General features: G+C 48.1%; 1 protein-coding gene across 4 annotated transcripts in view; it reads right to left on the bottom strand.

The window, feature by feature from the left end:
• PIGQ (phosphatidylinositol glycan anchor biosynthesis class Q) overlaps nt 1-14544 on the bottom strand; it is a 33342-nt gene extending 18798 nt beyond the window's left edge. The window contains exons 1-4 of one of the 4 annotated variants that reach the window (XM_038187089.2): nt 14399-14544; nt 10656-11356; nt 4897-5028; nt 3576-3696 (exon numbers count right to left, since the gene is read on the bottom strand). In XM_038187089.2, the coding sequence (XP_038043017.1) occupies nt 3576-3696; nt 4897-5028; nt 10656-11329 (927 nt within the window). In that variant the 5' untranslated portion in view covers nt 11330-11356; nt 14399-14544. The other 3 variants (XM_038187090.2, XM_072023716.1, XM_038187087.2) reach the window with 3 other exon arrangements.
• Between the last annotated feature and the right edge of the window lie 115 nt (nt 14545-14659).

The raw sequence follows: 14659 nt of genomic DNA, 5'->3' as shown, positions 1-14659 counted from the left end.
GGACTGATCAATAGCAAGCAGAATCATAAAAGGTGACTGGGAGTCTAATCCTCTTGTTGCAGTCATGCATACGGAATGTGATCAGTGTTACTAAATCAGACACAGGGAATTACATGGAAGTGCTTTCATAAAGGGGTGTAAGGACATCACCAAACCGGAGACTAAAGCTAACATGGCTGGCAATATTTTAGACTGGAAATCTTCACAGCCATGTTCTTCTTGCTTGTCTCCATGTGTCTCGTGGTGCTGTGACAACCACGGCAAACTGAGTGAAGCATCTTGCACAAGGCACTGAAGGCAGAGCCAAAGCACTCCCTGCCAGGCACCTACCTGCGATTTTATAAAGTAACACCTAAGAATATTTTCCAGGCACCGTCCTCTCTACTAGCTTTGTTTATATATTAGAAAACGTAACTGAATAGGAACTTGCATGCAATTATCTCTAAGCTCCAGTCACATTTTTGGAGGCATGATCTATGATAAATATTTGTTTCAAAGAGATTACAGCCTAAGGAAAAGAGAACACAGCCAGGATGCAAGAGGTGAAAAAGGAAAAAATAAAAAAGAGGGTTTGTAAGCAGTTCTTCATCTCAAAACAGAAAAAAATGTAGCACTTTGAATTGGATATTTTTGTGGAAGGCAAAAACAAGGACTGCTGTTGGGAAGCCTGGTGGGAGCAGGAGGAAGGAGGAGGGTAGGAGCTGTAAGGGCACCTACAGAGAGCAGATTATTCACATTTTCCATTCTTGTTTTTTAAAACCTGCTCCAAAATCAGTCCTTCGTGTTGCATACAGCTACTCCCCAGTCACTCCCTAGGTGTCTGAATCACATCTGCTTCATTTACTGACAAAGGCAACTTGTTATTACAGTCAGCACAGCACAGCTCATCAAGCTGTGAAAGTGGGAGCTGCAGTCAATGATGTCTTGTGCATCATCAACAATTGCTAGCTAAGTGCTGATTTGAGAACCATTATATCAGGGGATGACGAATGACAGCTAGGGAACACGGCTTGATCCTCACGTCAGCAGGCTGAGCTTGTGACCCTGGCAATTGTTGAGAGTCAAAATAATCTACCTGCACCTGCTTTCTTCCAGAAGGATGTTTACTAGGAAAAAAAGAAAGAAAAAAAAAAAGCTTTGCTTCCAGCCCCCAGACAGCTAAAAAATTGCCAATGTTAAAATCAGTCAAATCCATAAGGTTACAATGAGGTTGTACATATATACATATTATGATAAGATTATTAAAATATATATAATGTTCTGTTTACTAGCAGGTACAGAGATGTAAGAAGGTCAATGCCATCATCAGATGTAGGGCACATCAAAAGCAGAGTAGCAAGGAGCTTTAGGGAAGGAGTAGTAACTCGTTCTGCACAGGGGAAAGTTTGCATTACTGAATTTGGCAGCACAAGCACTTGAGAAAGCCCAAGTGATGGGAATAATGTGTACCAGATGGACACTCAGCAGCAAAGTGGAAACCTACTGTTGAATGGCTAAGGGGAGATTTTGCTGTCATACCGGAAAAGAAGTGGTGCTGGCTTGCACACCACACGCTGAAGTCATTGGTATATTTTGGGATCACTCAAAACTGCATTTTTTAAGGCCTGCACATAATGTACATAAATCGATGCCTACCAAAGGCAGTAAAAGGACTCCAAACAATTATACGTCCACAATCTAATAAGCTTGAAAGAAGAAAGTACAGCTGGAAAGTCAGAGGAGTTTTAAGTGGCCTGAATTGATAAGCTTGGAGATACTGTGGAGAAGAAAGGCACAAACCATACAGGGCCACCCATACAAGGGGAAGTTCTCACTTGCAGAAAAGTAAGCAAACAGCTCCTGGTGACACCGAGGTAATGAAGTCAGCACACGTAGGAGACGTGATGAAAATAACCAGTGCTACGATATGAAAGTGGAGTGACAGATGAGCTAATTTTTTGAAAGAGGAATGAATGAGCAACTCTCACAAGCGAGGCTGTCCAGGACAGGTGCTGGGATCAGATACACCTTGAGCACAGAGAGCGTCCATCTGCCAAAGACACCGGGCAGATGGAACCCCTCCTGGAGCCACCTGCACAAACGGGAACACAGCCAAAAGCCACTTCTTTACAGACTTGTTAAGAAATCAGATTTTTGAGAGTTGGACACTTGGAATAATCCCACGGGGTGAGTTTTAGAGAACTTAAACTTTTCCAGCTGAAATATCTGCAAGGGTGAAGACTTAGGAATAAGACTTTCAAAATGATTCTTAGCTTTTAGCTCAAATACTACAGGAGTAAGTGTATTGCAGAAGAAATGTAGTCCTTCCTATCCCAACGTTGCTTCTGAATAACGTCTGCAGCACTCCTTAAAACATGCAGTCCTTAAGCTTGACTATGAAAAACAACAAAAATAGCAATAATAATGATTCACAGCTACGCTGGATCTCCATACACACTCCATACACATTTTCTGAAAGCACAGCGTGTACAAGAATGATCAGAGACATATGGCTTGTGACAATGAAAATGTTAGACATGGACCAAGCAGATCATTGTCAAGGAAATTATGATCTCTTCCCAAGAAAGACAGGATTAGTAAAAAACAAATTGCTGCTGGAATTCTCTAATCAGAATAAAATTCCTCCCAACCATGAAACCAAAAAAGAGCGATGAGAGGATGTCTTCCAGCTCCCAGAAAGAAACCAATGGAAAGATTCATTTTCTGTCCCAGAAATGAAAGAAAAGTGAGCAGAGAAAGGATTAGGTTGTGCAGCTGCATGACAATGCTCAACGTTGGCTGCACATGTATTCCCAAGACACAGAAGCTCTAAAACCAGAGCTAACCTTAGATTAATGGTCTGGCCTCCAGCCTCCGAAGTGCATTATATGTTCCTTTCTGCCACTACGCAGATATATTGGAGTGAAGCACTTAAAATGAGCCACCAGAAAAGCAGGGCAGTATGAGTCATACTTGTTCTTCATGAATTTATGCTGATGCTGAGGGATCTCAGTGGGCAAGAGGAGTTGTTTGAGAAAAGCACAGGACACAGCAAGTTCTCCTTGTTTACCATCTGCACACCAGAGTTCTTAGGATTTCAGGTGTTTGCATCCTGACTAGCGAATACCTTTGGATTTCCCCATGAACTTCCTCTTCACAAGCACAGCTGCATGCTTATCAGGTTTGACTTTTCAGCAGTTTATCAGATTCAACCCAAGTTACAGCTTTCTTTTCCCAAATGCCCCATAAAGCAACTTGACGATACTTCTGTGAACTTGATAACCACTCCAACCTGCAGCTGCACGGCTCTGCCCAAGCCATAATTGTTACTTTGGGAGCTGGAACAATCCTCGAGTAAGTATCTAATTACTATTTACTGCACACTCAAGCCAGAGCTGTGTTCCTTTTGAACAGCCCCAGGAGGCCTGATTTGAAGATTTCACTGTTCTTGCGGAGACCTAATTTGCATGACTTCAGACAGGACTCTCTCTGAAATCCTTGTGTTTAAGGCATTGCCTCCTTACAGGCACTTCAGGCATCAAGAGCTGGTCAGTACCCACAGAAGCTGAAAGAGGAATGGCTCTGAGCAGACTTACATCAGCCACAGGGATGAGGGTGTCAGCAAGGTGACCGATCCGGTTCTTTCTGTACAGCCAGGACATGAGCAGTATTCCCAGAGCCACATCAATCAGCAGGGAGACAAAGATGTTGGCTTTCCTGCATGCACGATAAAAAGAAACAACGTTAGAGCAAAAGAAAGGACTTCAAGTTTCAATGACAATCGTTGGCTTCACTTACATAGCATCTTTCATGTCCCAGGAACACCGGGACAATTTACTAAAGAAATGTGGTGCAGAGTGCTTTTGACTTTCACTGATGTGCTGCTACTTCTGGGGCCAAACACCAAGTGACTCCGAGCCTGCCACACCATGAAACCTTTTTTAAGTGGAGCGAAACGCGGGGTTAAAGCTACAAAGAAAAATAATGTTAATCAAAGTGTATGTGCACACCCAGCGGGAATTTAACAGTACTAAGGGCACCACCACTTGGAGCATCCACGCTGAGATTAGCTTTCTAAGAAGTACCACCTCTAGTGGTAGGTGAACCACTAGGCAATGTAATAAACTGTGTTTCTGGGTTCATAAACATCCAGAAGGGCTACCAAGCTGCCCCTCACTGCTAGAGTTTCTGAATGAAATGCCATGACATGAGTTATTCTGGAAACCAGATTGAACAATCACAGTTACTTTTGGCCTTCAAATCTATTAATCCATTTTAAGCATTCCCTGGGAGTCTATTCCTGCAGGATCAGGGAACTACACGGCACAAGGCTCGCTGTGTAATGGCCATAGGACATTCAGTATGACCTGTCTCAGATCCCTGCCTCTCCCAGTTCCACTCACTGTGCTGCACATTTGCTTGTTCTGTTACACTGACTTTGTTACTGCTGCTGGAGTCTCTGGTCTCCAGTAACTGTATGTAAGGAGTGGGTGAAAGAGGGCAGCATTTAAACCTTTCTGCTCTTTTGGAAAGTGCCGCTGAATACTGATTGCAGGATTTGGTTAACCTTGGCAACATATGTGAAAGCAGTGAGCTTGTGGGAGTATTGCTAGCAACACCCTGCATGTGGGTGTGGTACAAACTTTTTGGGGGCAATATCCCAGGCTAGGGAAGAAGGCATACATCTGGCAAAAGGTGTAAGTGGTATAAAACAGAGCACAAGGCAGAAATCTGCAAACTAGCAGAGAGTAGACCAAGCAAGGCAACGCAGTGTGGTGCAACGAGGACCCCACAGTGTTGTCGTGTCAGCCAGGCCAGCTGCAGATCCCTGCAGCAGGCAAAGGATCCATGGTTTGGGTTCCCCAGAGGAGACAGGGCTAGAGCAAAGACGTGCATGCCTTTATGGGTACTCCATACCTCATTAGCTGGGTCTGGTTTTGAGCCTTCTTGTTGCTGCTGATGACCTGGAGGTGCTGCAGGCGATGTGCCAGCTGCTCACAAGTTGAGAGTTTGCTCCACAGGAAAGACAAAGGCCAAAACTTCAGCATCCTGCAGAAACACAACAGGAACCTCCTCTTTTGCTTCTGCCGTATAGCAGGCTGCATGTTGTTTGTACAAACTCCATGCAAAACATTCAGTGTAAAGGTCAGGTTATGTAACCAGAAACAGCATCAACATATTACCATTAAAGAATATTACATATTCACCACTCTCTTAAAGGTTAACAGAATTAAAGCAACCTTTCCCAGACCAAGACATTTAAAGCAGACAACCCGACCTCTCATTTCCATTCTGCAGAACCAAGTGCCTTGCTCTTCCTTGGACGGCAGAAGGTGTTACTGATCCCACCCTGGGCTCTGGGATACAGCACTAGGGTTGCACGCTGCTCCAGGTTTTCAGGAGACTGGAATCGAGGCAGTTCTGTACATACTGCAACAACACAGCACAGCACAACTGCTTCACAGACCCCAACGTGATTAGTAAAATCACCAGTGAGCTTGGTATAAAGGACAGCTGCATTCTCCCTACACTTTGTTCCTTTTCCCCCCTCTTTTCTTTTTCTTTATTACTTTTAAACGCCCTTCTCAGGGTCTTCACTCCTATCTTCTCTCCACCCCCTTGGCAAGGTTGACCAGCACTATGCAGATAACAAACTTTGGAATCCTAATTAAATACTGAATGTCAGCACCCACTTTAAGCTTGTAGGGGAGGGAACAGTCACATGTTTCATTTTTTAATGACTCAGAAGGAAAGTATTAAATGATGCTCAATTATCTTTGGGAGTTACTTTTATTACCACACAACATACAAAAGAAGGAACAAGTGTGATTTGTGTAGTCCAAAATGACACCACTGGATGCAGGTTTGTCAGCGTGCTTAATAGCAGTGCAGTGACACAGAGTACCGGGGTTGTTGTGGGGAATAAATTCTGATGTTCACATAATTGGGATGGCTTCTTTCCTGTCCACAACGGTTGGTTCACTCATTAAAGGTCCAGAAATCAATATTCACTCTTAGTTATTTCTTTCACCTACTCGTTTTATTGCTTTGGCATGTTCCTTCAGTTTACATTCATTCCAAATGCTAAAATTATTCCCGGTAGCCTGCTTTGCTCTTGAAATTGTACAGCTGTTTGGATTGCTCGTGAGCACAGCCTGGAGACGTCCATGAAAGTGCACATGCCTGCCCCAGACCTCATCAGGAGGAATTTAGCCTGTAGTTTAGCAGCAGAGTGTCATCAGGACAGGCAGACCAAGGCTCTGGCTGCTGTTTATGCCTTCTACACAAACCACGGGAGTACGGCTGGTTCAAAACCCTGCTTGGTTCACTGGGGCTGCTATCCCCTTGCTCCCCCCACCCTTCTGAGCCCTTTCAACCAGACTTCAGGCACGGTTTCTCAGTTTAACACAGTCCTGAAGTCCCCTTCCCCCCAGATTTCAGATAGCTGGGTCCTGAAATACACACAGTGTGCCGTGAATCATTCTTCTCAACTCGAGGCCTCCGAGTTACTCAGCTCTGCCTCGCAGCCTCCCACCTTGGAGACGGCAGTGCGCTGCTTCTCAGCTGCCTTGCCAGGAGGTGACACCCGACGTGTGCCGGGGAGGTGGGCACTGCCCCCCCACCTCACAGACCTTTTTTGCAGATTTGCCAAGGCACAGGTGCAGGCGAGGCTTCTCCTCCCATTATATCCCAGCCCGGCAGCTCCAAGTTCTCTCCTGGAAAACCTTTGCAAAAGCAGAGGGTCGCACTTGAAATGCGAAGCAGGGGGAAGGGGGACGTGCTGTGCCCGTGCCGTTATGCCCAGGAGGCTGACGGTGAAAAACCACTGGTCAAAACAGCAGCTGCCAGAGCACCCTGAGCCAGGTGGCACGCGATGGCTCATGGCCCCGTGTTGCTCCACGGCTCCCCAGCTTGCAGCAGCTCCCAGCTGTGCCACCTCTGGTGTCCTCTGCCAAAGGGAAGGGCACGCTGCTGCTCTCCTACCTGGGGAACATGGGTGAGACAGATCCCCACGAGCACCCCATGGCTGTTCGAACAGGCCAGGCCAAGATGCTGCCATGTGTTGGAAGGGATGCACCAGGGCTCTCCGCTTCTCCGTACCATGGCTGACTCTCTGACTCCTTCCACTTGAGTGAGCCAACCTCTATTCCACTTAACATACTTTCTTTGGCAAGTATGTACACGTTTCTTTAAATCAAAATACAAACACACTGCAAAAAGCTTGATATAATAGCTGCAAGATGTGCTCTGGAAACTCCCATCTGTAAGGGGACTGATGAAGAAAGCCAAAAATATTTCTTGTGGCGTCTCCTACCCAGCACGTACCGACTCTGCATCGCCATAGATGCTGCCACCTGTTCATCACACAGTATACAGAATGATTTTTACAAGTGTGATGGAAAACCAATCAAACTCATAAAAAAAACAAGAATGACGTATCTCTGTGTTATTTAAACAGCAGGAGATCTTTGGGATACTTCCACATATAAGGAGTTTTAGCAATAAATTAACATAGCCTGCATGAGTAAAACTCAATTTTCCAATTCATTTTTTTTTTCTCCAAGGATTTTTTTTTCAGATATCAGATGAAAAACAATCTTTCTGGACCTGGATCACATGCAAATGCTACAGCTCCAGAACCTGCAGCTGCCTTTTGCTCTCTGCTAGAAGCTGCAGGAACAACGCCTCCCTTCTGGGTGAGGAACCAGAGGTCCCAGTGTCAGTGAGAGGCAAGTAAATGGACTTTTAAAAACAAACAAACAAGCCAGAGCACAGAGAATTTATTGCCCCGGTACTAAATCACCCTGACCTTCCGAACAGCCCACTGGGGACTGTCAGTGCCAATGGGAATTCTGCACCCTCTGAAGATGGAGTTGCAGTGGCCACCCCGGAGCACGAGGTGGTGCTGAAGAAGTGCCTTACCGTGAGATGAGAGAACATTTGGTGAGCGTGGATCAGGGCTGCTGCTCGCTTTCTGAGGCTTGGAACCCCATTGCCCCGCTTCCCCAGCACAAATATGCAACAGTGGCACAGCCAAACAAGCCCCAAGCCCCTGCAGCCTGCGTGGACATCACAGATCTTTTCCTGTAGCTCTTCCAAGCTGATCATCCTTTAACATCCCAAAGATCTGGGAAAGAAATCCTGTAGTAAGCCCCAGAAGGGAGAACACGTCGAGCAAAGGAAGAAGGGAACTTCTTAAGTGAGAATCTTTCACTGTTTGTCTGTGCAGGACCTTCTCCTTGCACCAGGGAACCGTTAGCCTTGCGCCTCTGTGACTTCTCCAAAAGGCACCATTATTATACATCGAATAACTAATTGCTATAAATTAGTTAAAGCCTAAGTCACACAAAACGTTTCGAGTGAAAGCAGGCACCCAGGAAATCTCCTCGGGCAATAGCTCCACTGTCACCTGCTCTGATTTCGGTAGACCCCATTTTACGCTGGGTATGGGCTGGCCCAGCACAGGAGAGGACGGGAAGGACACGTGCATTTGACATCCTTGAACCCTCTCTGCATCGCGGATGTTGGCACAACGAGGCTGTACCATACAGCACGTGGTAAACGGAACCAAATTGTGCTAAATGGCTTCAAAGGTCAAGCAGGAGGTTTGTCAGAAAGTCGGGTGCTAACCTATTTCCTCCAAAAATGACGTTTTAAAACATCAGTAAAATAAGCAAATATCAGGCTGATACTATGGGTGAATAAAACAAAGAAGAAAGAAACCTACACCTGTGTCCCAAGGTTAAGAACAAGCTCAACCTAGGTTTAGGCACAGCAAACCTTGCGTTCTGCCTGCTGCTATGCACAGCTGGCTGCTAGCCCGGCCGCTGCTCTGCCTCCAAATATCTGCCCTGGGCTTAGGAAAAGCTAAAAAATCAAAATAGCTGCTGATAAACTGGGCAGCAGTATCTGTGCCCAGCCTGTCAGACTGCAAGGAATGGGATAGAGCTCCCAAGTTATGCTTGGCCTATGGCCTTCTGGAGACCTGTGAGGCTTGGGCTGGACCTGGCTGATCAAGGTGAGCAAGGCTGGCTTGTGAGGGTGAGGGCCTGCGTTGGAAAGGATCATCCTGCTTGTTGGTTGTCAAACGTAATCCACGCAGGGCAAAGGACCTTCAGAGCTGACTCCCAATCTTCTACCCAGCCACAAAACTCTGCCTTCATTTCCACTAACAGCCAAATACATGCTCAGCATCCACAGAGCCATCCCTGGAGGTGGTCCCTGATCACATCACGTCTGAGATTGACCCGAAGTGTCTTCCAGCAGAGCAGTCTAACAATGGGCACTTCTTCCTTCATACCAAAGCACGGAACCCAGCTGCTCAGCAAACCCTTGCATATGAAGAGTTCCACTGTAATTTTTCACGACAGCATCATACAATTGGAAACCTGTTAAAAGACCGTTCCCCACACCCTTAGGCTGCACTTGAGAAGATTTATCCATGAATACAGTAGTAGCTGTTATCCAAATCTGATCAATCAAAGTGTCCCCTTGCAGCACGGGATCTGACCTGCAGTCCCTGCTTGGGCACAGCCTCACCGGGCTGGCTGACCAGACGTGTTATCTGACAGTCTGCTCAGAAGCCCTCTGTAGCACACACATTTGCCACGCATCCTATTCTGTTTCATCATTTCGACAAAGGGATTTCACCAAGGCTTCCCGTAGACCAGCACTGCCTGTAACCTGCTGTAAGGTCCCAGAGCCACACCAGTGTCTCCTAGAGGGATGACGGATTCAGACACCCCATTAACTGATGTTTCACAGCTATGGAGGTGTTCATAGCAAATAGGGAGCAGGAAGTCGTGGCTATTGAGCTGTAAAGAAAACCCTCACATCATCCTGCCAGCCATGCAATAGTTGGAAAACCAACATTTCAGCTGTGACAAAACTGAAGTAGGGCTGAGCTACCCCCAGGGGAATTGGGAAGAGCTCAGTGCCTCCCCAGAAAGCCCCCCCACCCATCCAAGAGCTCCACCATGATTGAGGGTACCTTGAACTCCTTGTTTTCAGTGGAGCTCCCCATGCTTTAATACCAGCTTTGCAGCAGCCTGTTTCCACCAGCAGGTTCATTCGGGAGCTTCACTGCATGCTGCTGCCCACAGAACCTGACACACCACTGGTTTATACTGGGTTGGTCTGTGGATGTGGTGTGACTGGCACAAGGAGCAGCCCTTCCCTTCACACTTCTCACACCTGAGACTCGGATCAGCGGGTTCCCCTCCTGGCAGCCAGCTCTGCACTTTGGCTGGTCCCTGCCAGCAGCGTGAGGTCCGTCAGCCCCATCCCCAGCCCCTGCACCGTGCCTGCCGGGGTGAAGGCACAGGAGAGGGGCTGTGATGCAGCTGGGACTGAGGAGCCCCACAGGAGGCACATCCACCTGTCAAATTAGAGCCAAGCTCTGCAGTCCATACCTATTATATCACCTGCTGTACCACCTAAGGGTAATTTTACAGGCTGCTGACCTCAGATCAGAAAAGGAGATGTCTTGGAGGCACACGAGGTCCGTAGAACGAAAAACAGTACCGGAGATACAACACAAATGGTGCTGATGAATAAACTGATTTTTATATAAAGTGCTCCTATTGGGGTTGAGCAGGAACCCTACACTGTGGTATCAATGTGGTATGAACCACATTTCCTCACAAACTCAAGCTAACCCATGCCACGCCACCTACCTGCTCTTGCAGGCTCCAGAGATCAGCAAAAGCAGGAATGTCAGCAGCATGCAGGCGGGCACAGAGGCCTGCTTCATCAGCTCCACGATGATACTGGCTTCAACGCCATCCGACTGCCAGTGGGTCAGCTTGATGGGCCCATCATCGTATTTGTCTGTCATGAAGAGCACCTTGCTCTTTGCCACGGTGTCGAAGATGGCAGAGAGCCTCGAAGCATCCTCCGCCTCCTGGGCGGTGGTGGCAGCCGTGTCCAAAGGGGGGTGCAGACAGGACAGCATAACTTTGCGCTGGTCATAATACACCAAGATGATTTCTTCCTCCCTGTGGTTATTTGATCGTTTCTGAAGGGTGGAACAGCTCCAGAATTTGCTGTCTCCCTCTTTGCTTATCTGAATCCAGGGCTCGTGGGAGAATATTGTCCCAAGGTCTTCCAAGAACTCGCTCAGGCTCTCTTCTTTCTCCTGCTTGCTGTTGTTCCATGAGCCAAGCACGGAAACATTGACCTTAGTCACCCGTTGGAGTTCACTGAGATACTGCTTCACCTGAACGGGAATGAAAGGGAAATGGACCACAGCAAGGATAACTGCAGAGTTCTGCTCCGAGATCCAGCGCCCGATCAAAATGCCGCTCTCTGCTGAGGAGCAGCACGAAGGGAAGAACACCTTCAGTACCATGTCAGCGATCCCTGAAGAACAGCACACCTGCCAAGAGACACAGAAACGAAACTTGGGGCTGGCAATTAAATGCAAGGCAAACCTCAGCTGGCTAAAGCCGCCAGTAAGGGGGCCCAGCCGAATTTTAAAACACTAAGTCCAACTACTTGTCTCTGCACTGGAACAAGTCAATGACATTAGTGACAGCCACCAGGCCTTTCGATCAGAGAAGCATCTAGGGGGTCCCTGATAATCTGCAGTCTTTGCAGTGAAGTTTTCAAAGCCCTCTCCCAGCCCCGGAGCAGCCTTCCACGATGGCACACTGGCCTCTTGGACCACCGAGACCAGGAATCCATCCAGCTTTGGAGCTCGGTTCTGACACTGTTCCTGAGCACTTCCCACACTTGCCTAGGCAGTAGCACACTGCAGTGCCTCTGGGGAATATTTCCTCCTATTACTGACAATGAAGTATTGCTTTATGCTATAAAGGAGGACGATTTCAGAGCCTCCTTCATCAGCTGGGAACCCAGAGCCGTGTTCTGTAACAAACCCACTGATCACTCACCTTCTGTAGTCTCACTCCCCTCATCTGGAAACCAAGACAATAATCTTGCTGTGGATGGACTACCTCAATTAACTCATTACAGTTTACATAGCAGTGTCGATGCATTAGATCCCAAACCAGCAGAGGCATATCTGTTTTATCAATGTCCCTTTTCTAAAGTATTTTTCTTCAGGTCATTAAGAAAACATCTCAATGGCTTTATAGGTCTTTTGTAAAAAGGAGCTTCGAGGCGGCTGACAACGTCTCTTTAAATAAGGTGGAGGTTTCGAACAGAAATATAATTGCTGTAAGGAGGGCGCTGGCACAGAACAATCAGCACCCGGCGCCCGCTGTCCTTTTCTGTCCTTCAGTGCTTTGTTAGAGATGTGAAAACTCCACAGGCCCCCAGGCTGGCTCCTCTGCGAGGGACCCAGTCAGTTGGAAAGAGAAACACAGAGCGTGTTTATAACATGGAGAGAGGGTGCACGACACAGCGGTCCCTGGTGTTTTTGTTTTTTCCTCTCTTTTTAATGCGGGACAATTGATCTCGTAAATCCCAGCATCTGGCAATCTGCTAGGGCACGGAGTAGGCAATGGGGAAGCGGCAAAGGGAAGTGATTAACCTGCTGCCAGACCCACAGCCCTGCCAAATACAGTGGTAGGAAATCTGCTCACGGATGAGCTGTCAGCCCCTTGAGGCAAAGGTGAAGTTTCCTCGGCGCACAGCTCACTCCTCCGAGCGGAGAAGCCCCGCAGTTGCTGTGCTTGCAAGGAGCAAGGTTTCTCTGGGACTGAATGCTCCCTTTTAGTGCAAAGCTCACCCCAGCGTTTCCCCTCAAACAGGTGTAAAGGTGCTCGTGGGGGATTTTGTTAGCAGCGTGCTGCTGAATTGTGTTTGCAGGCACTGAGGGCCCTCCTGCCCATGGCAAGAGCAGCATTTGGAGGCCACAGAGGACTGACATCTCCTCCTACTTGACCAGAGGGATAACTGCAGAGATGTGGAGCCTGCAAGGATGCAGGATCTCACGAGAACCTTAAATAATACATATTTTTTCCAAAGGGTTTCAAGCCTCCAGCAGAAGAGGAAGCGAAGTGGAAAAATGTACCAAAAGAAGGGGAGAGAAATGGCAGATGTGACATCCTGAGACCGTGAAGGTGCAGGACAGCAGGTGTGATAAAGACAAAAGACCTGCAGTCCAACTGAAAAATGCAGTCTTTCAACAATATTTAATGACTCTTAGACCCCAAACAGACTAAAACCAAGACATCCAAGCTTACCTTTCACTTCTATTGAAACAGCTAAGGTCAGGGTGGCTTTTTTTTTTTTTTTTTTTGGAGAAAATAAGCTAACATACACAAACAGACTGGCTCTAAAAAAGTGAAGTAAAACCTGTCCCCTGCATTTCATATTTCTTTCTTTTACAAACACTCTGACGTTAGATTTAGGTTTGAAAATGCATTTTCTTTTTGCTGTCTCATATGTACTCCCAGGTAAAATAAAATAAAAGATACAAATATAAATACAGGGGCTCAAAACCAACAAACCAACCAATAAATCAACAGACTGAACACGCTGGGAATGTGCCTACATAAATAAGCTCACAGATTATTTAAAATGATACAGGTTTAGCTAGAGTGAGTGCATCCTAACTGCACTGCAGTACCAAAAAAATTTACAACTAAAGTTTACCAATAACTGAGTATTTTAAAATCCTGAAATTGAGCTGGATAATTTAAAGAGCCCTGAGAAAACTGATGAAAATAAGACCTTGAGTGTTTTTTTTTTTTTTTTTTTTTTTTTTTCCCAGCATGTTTTAGTTACCACTGGACAGATATCTTTTTAAAAGTTACATTTTTATTCTTTTTCCTCAAGAGATGTCAGAGTTCAGCGTATCGCCACGAGCCTGCCCACGTTGCTGCACAACTCCCCGCCTTACAGGCTTGGCCATGCAGTGAGGAGAGTTATCAGCCGGCTCTTTTCATTCAAACACTTATTTTCCACTGTTTTGTTTTCTTTTGGTAAAAAGCGACGGCCACACTCACCCAGGAAAAACTCTCACGGAGGAGAAACACTTCTTATCCTTCCTATTTTGCTTTTCCCCTTACCTTCCCCAGCTTTTAAAGCCAGCCCACGGTCAGCCAGCCAAACACCTCGGCTGCAGCTCGGGTTAGGGAGCACTGCCCGGGGGCTGCTGCAGGGCCGGCAGGGAAGGTCCTGCCCAGGGGCCGTTTGGGATCTGTGCCCCCCCGGGGACTATTTGGGATCTGTGCCCCCCCCCAGGGGCCGTTTGGGATCCGTGCAGACAGCCCCGATGCACCCAGAGCCTCCCATTCCTGCTGCCCCCCCGGCACCGACCCCAAACCCCCCCCGGGGCGATGCAGGGACGGAGGCCCCCGTGCAGCACCGCGACCCTCCGCCCCTCAGCCCGGGCCTCCCGGGAGCCGTGAGCGGGCCGCTGGGGGCCGGCAGGCCCGGTCCAGGCCCGCTCCATCCCCTCCCGTCCCCTCCCGGCCCGGCCGCCCCGCACCCCGTGCCCGCCGCCTACCGCTCCGCCGCCCGCCCTCTTCCGGCAGCCCGGAGCCTCCTGCGCTCCGCAGCCGGCCCGGGTAGGGCCGAGGCCCGGCCCCGCCGCGTTCCGCTCCCCGGCGTCGTTCCCCCGGCTTCCCCCAGCCCCGCTCCCCGCTTTGTGTTTTAAGGCCCGGCCTCACGGAGCCGCCGCCGCAGCCCCTGGTGGCTCCGCTCCCCCTGCGGCGCTGCCCCCGAGGCTCTCCCCGGGCTGGGCGCGCTGCTGCCGGCTGAGCCCGCT

Source organism: Anas platyrhynchos, chromosome 15 (genome assembly GCF_047663525.1).
Source record: "Anas platyrhynchos isolate ZD024472 breed Pekin duck chromosome 15, IASCAAS_PekinDuck_T2T, whole genome shotgun sequence".
Lineage (NCBI taxonomy): Eukaryota > Metazoa > Chordata > Aves > Anseriformes > Anatidae > Anas > Anas platyrhynchos.
Note: the sequence above shows the minus strand (reverse complement) of the source record. Positions and strands in the feature narration are given on the sequence as shown.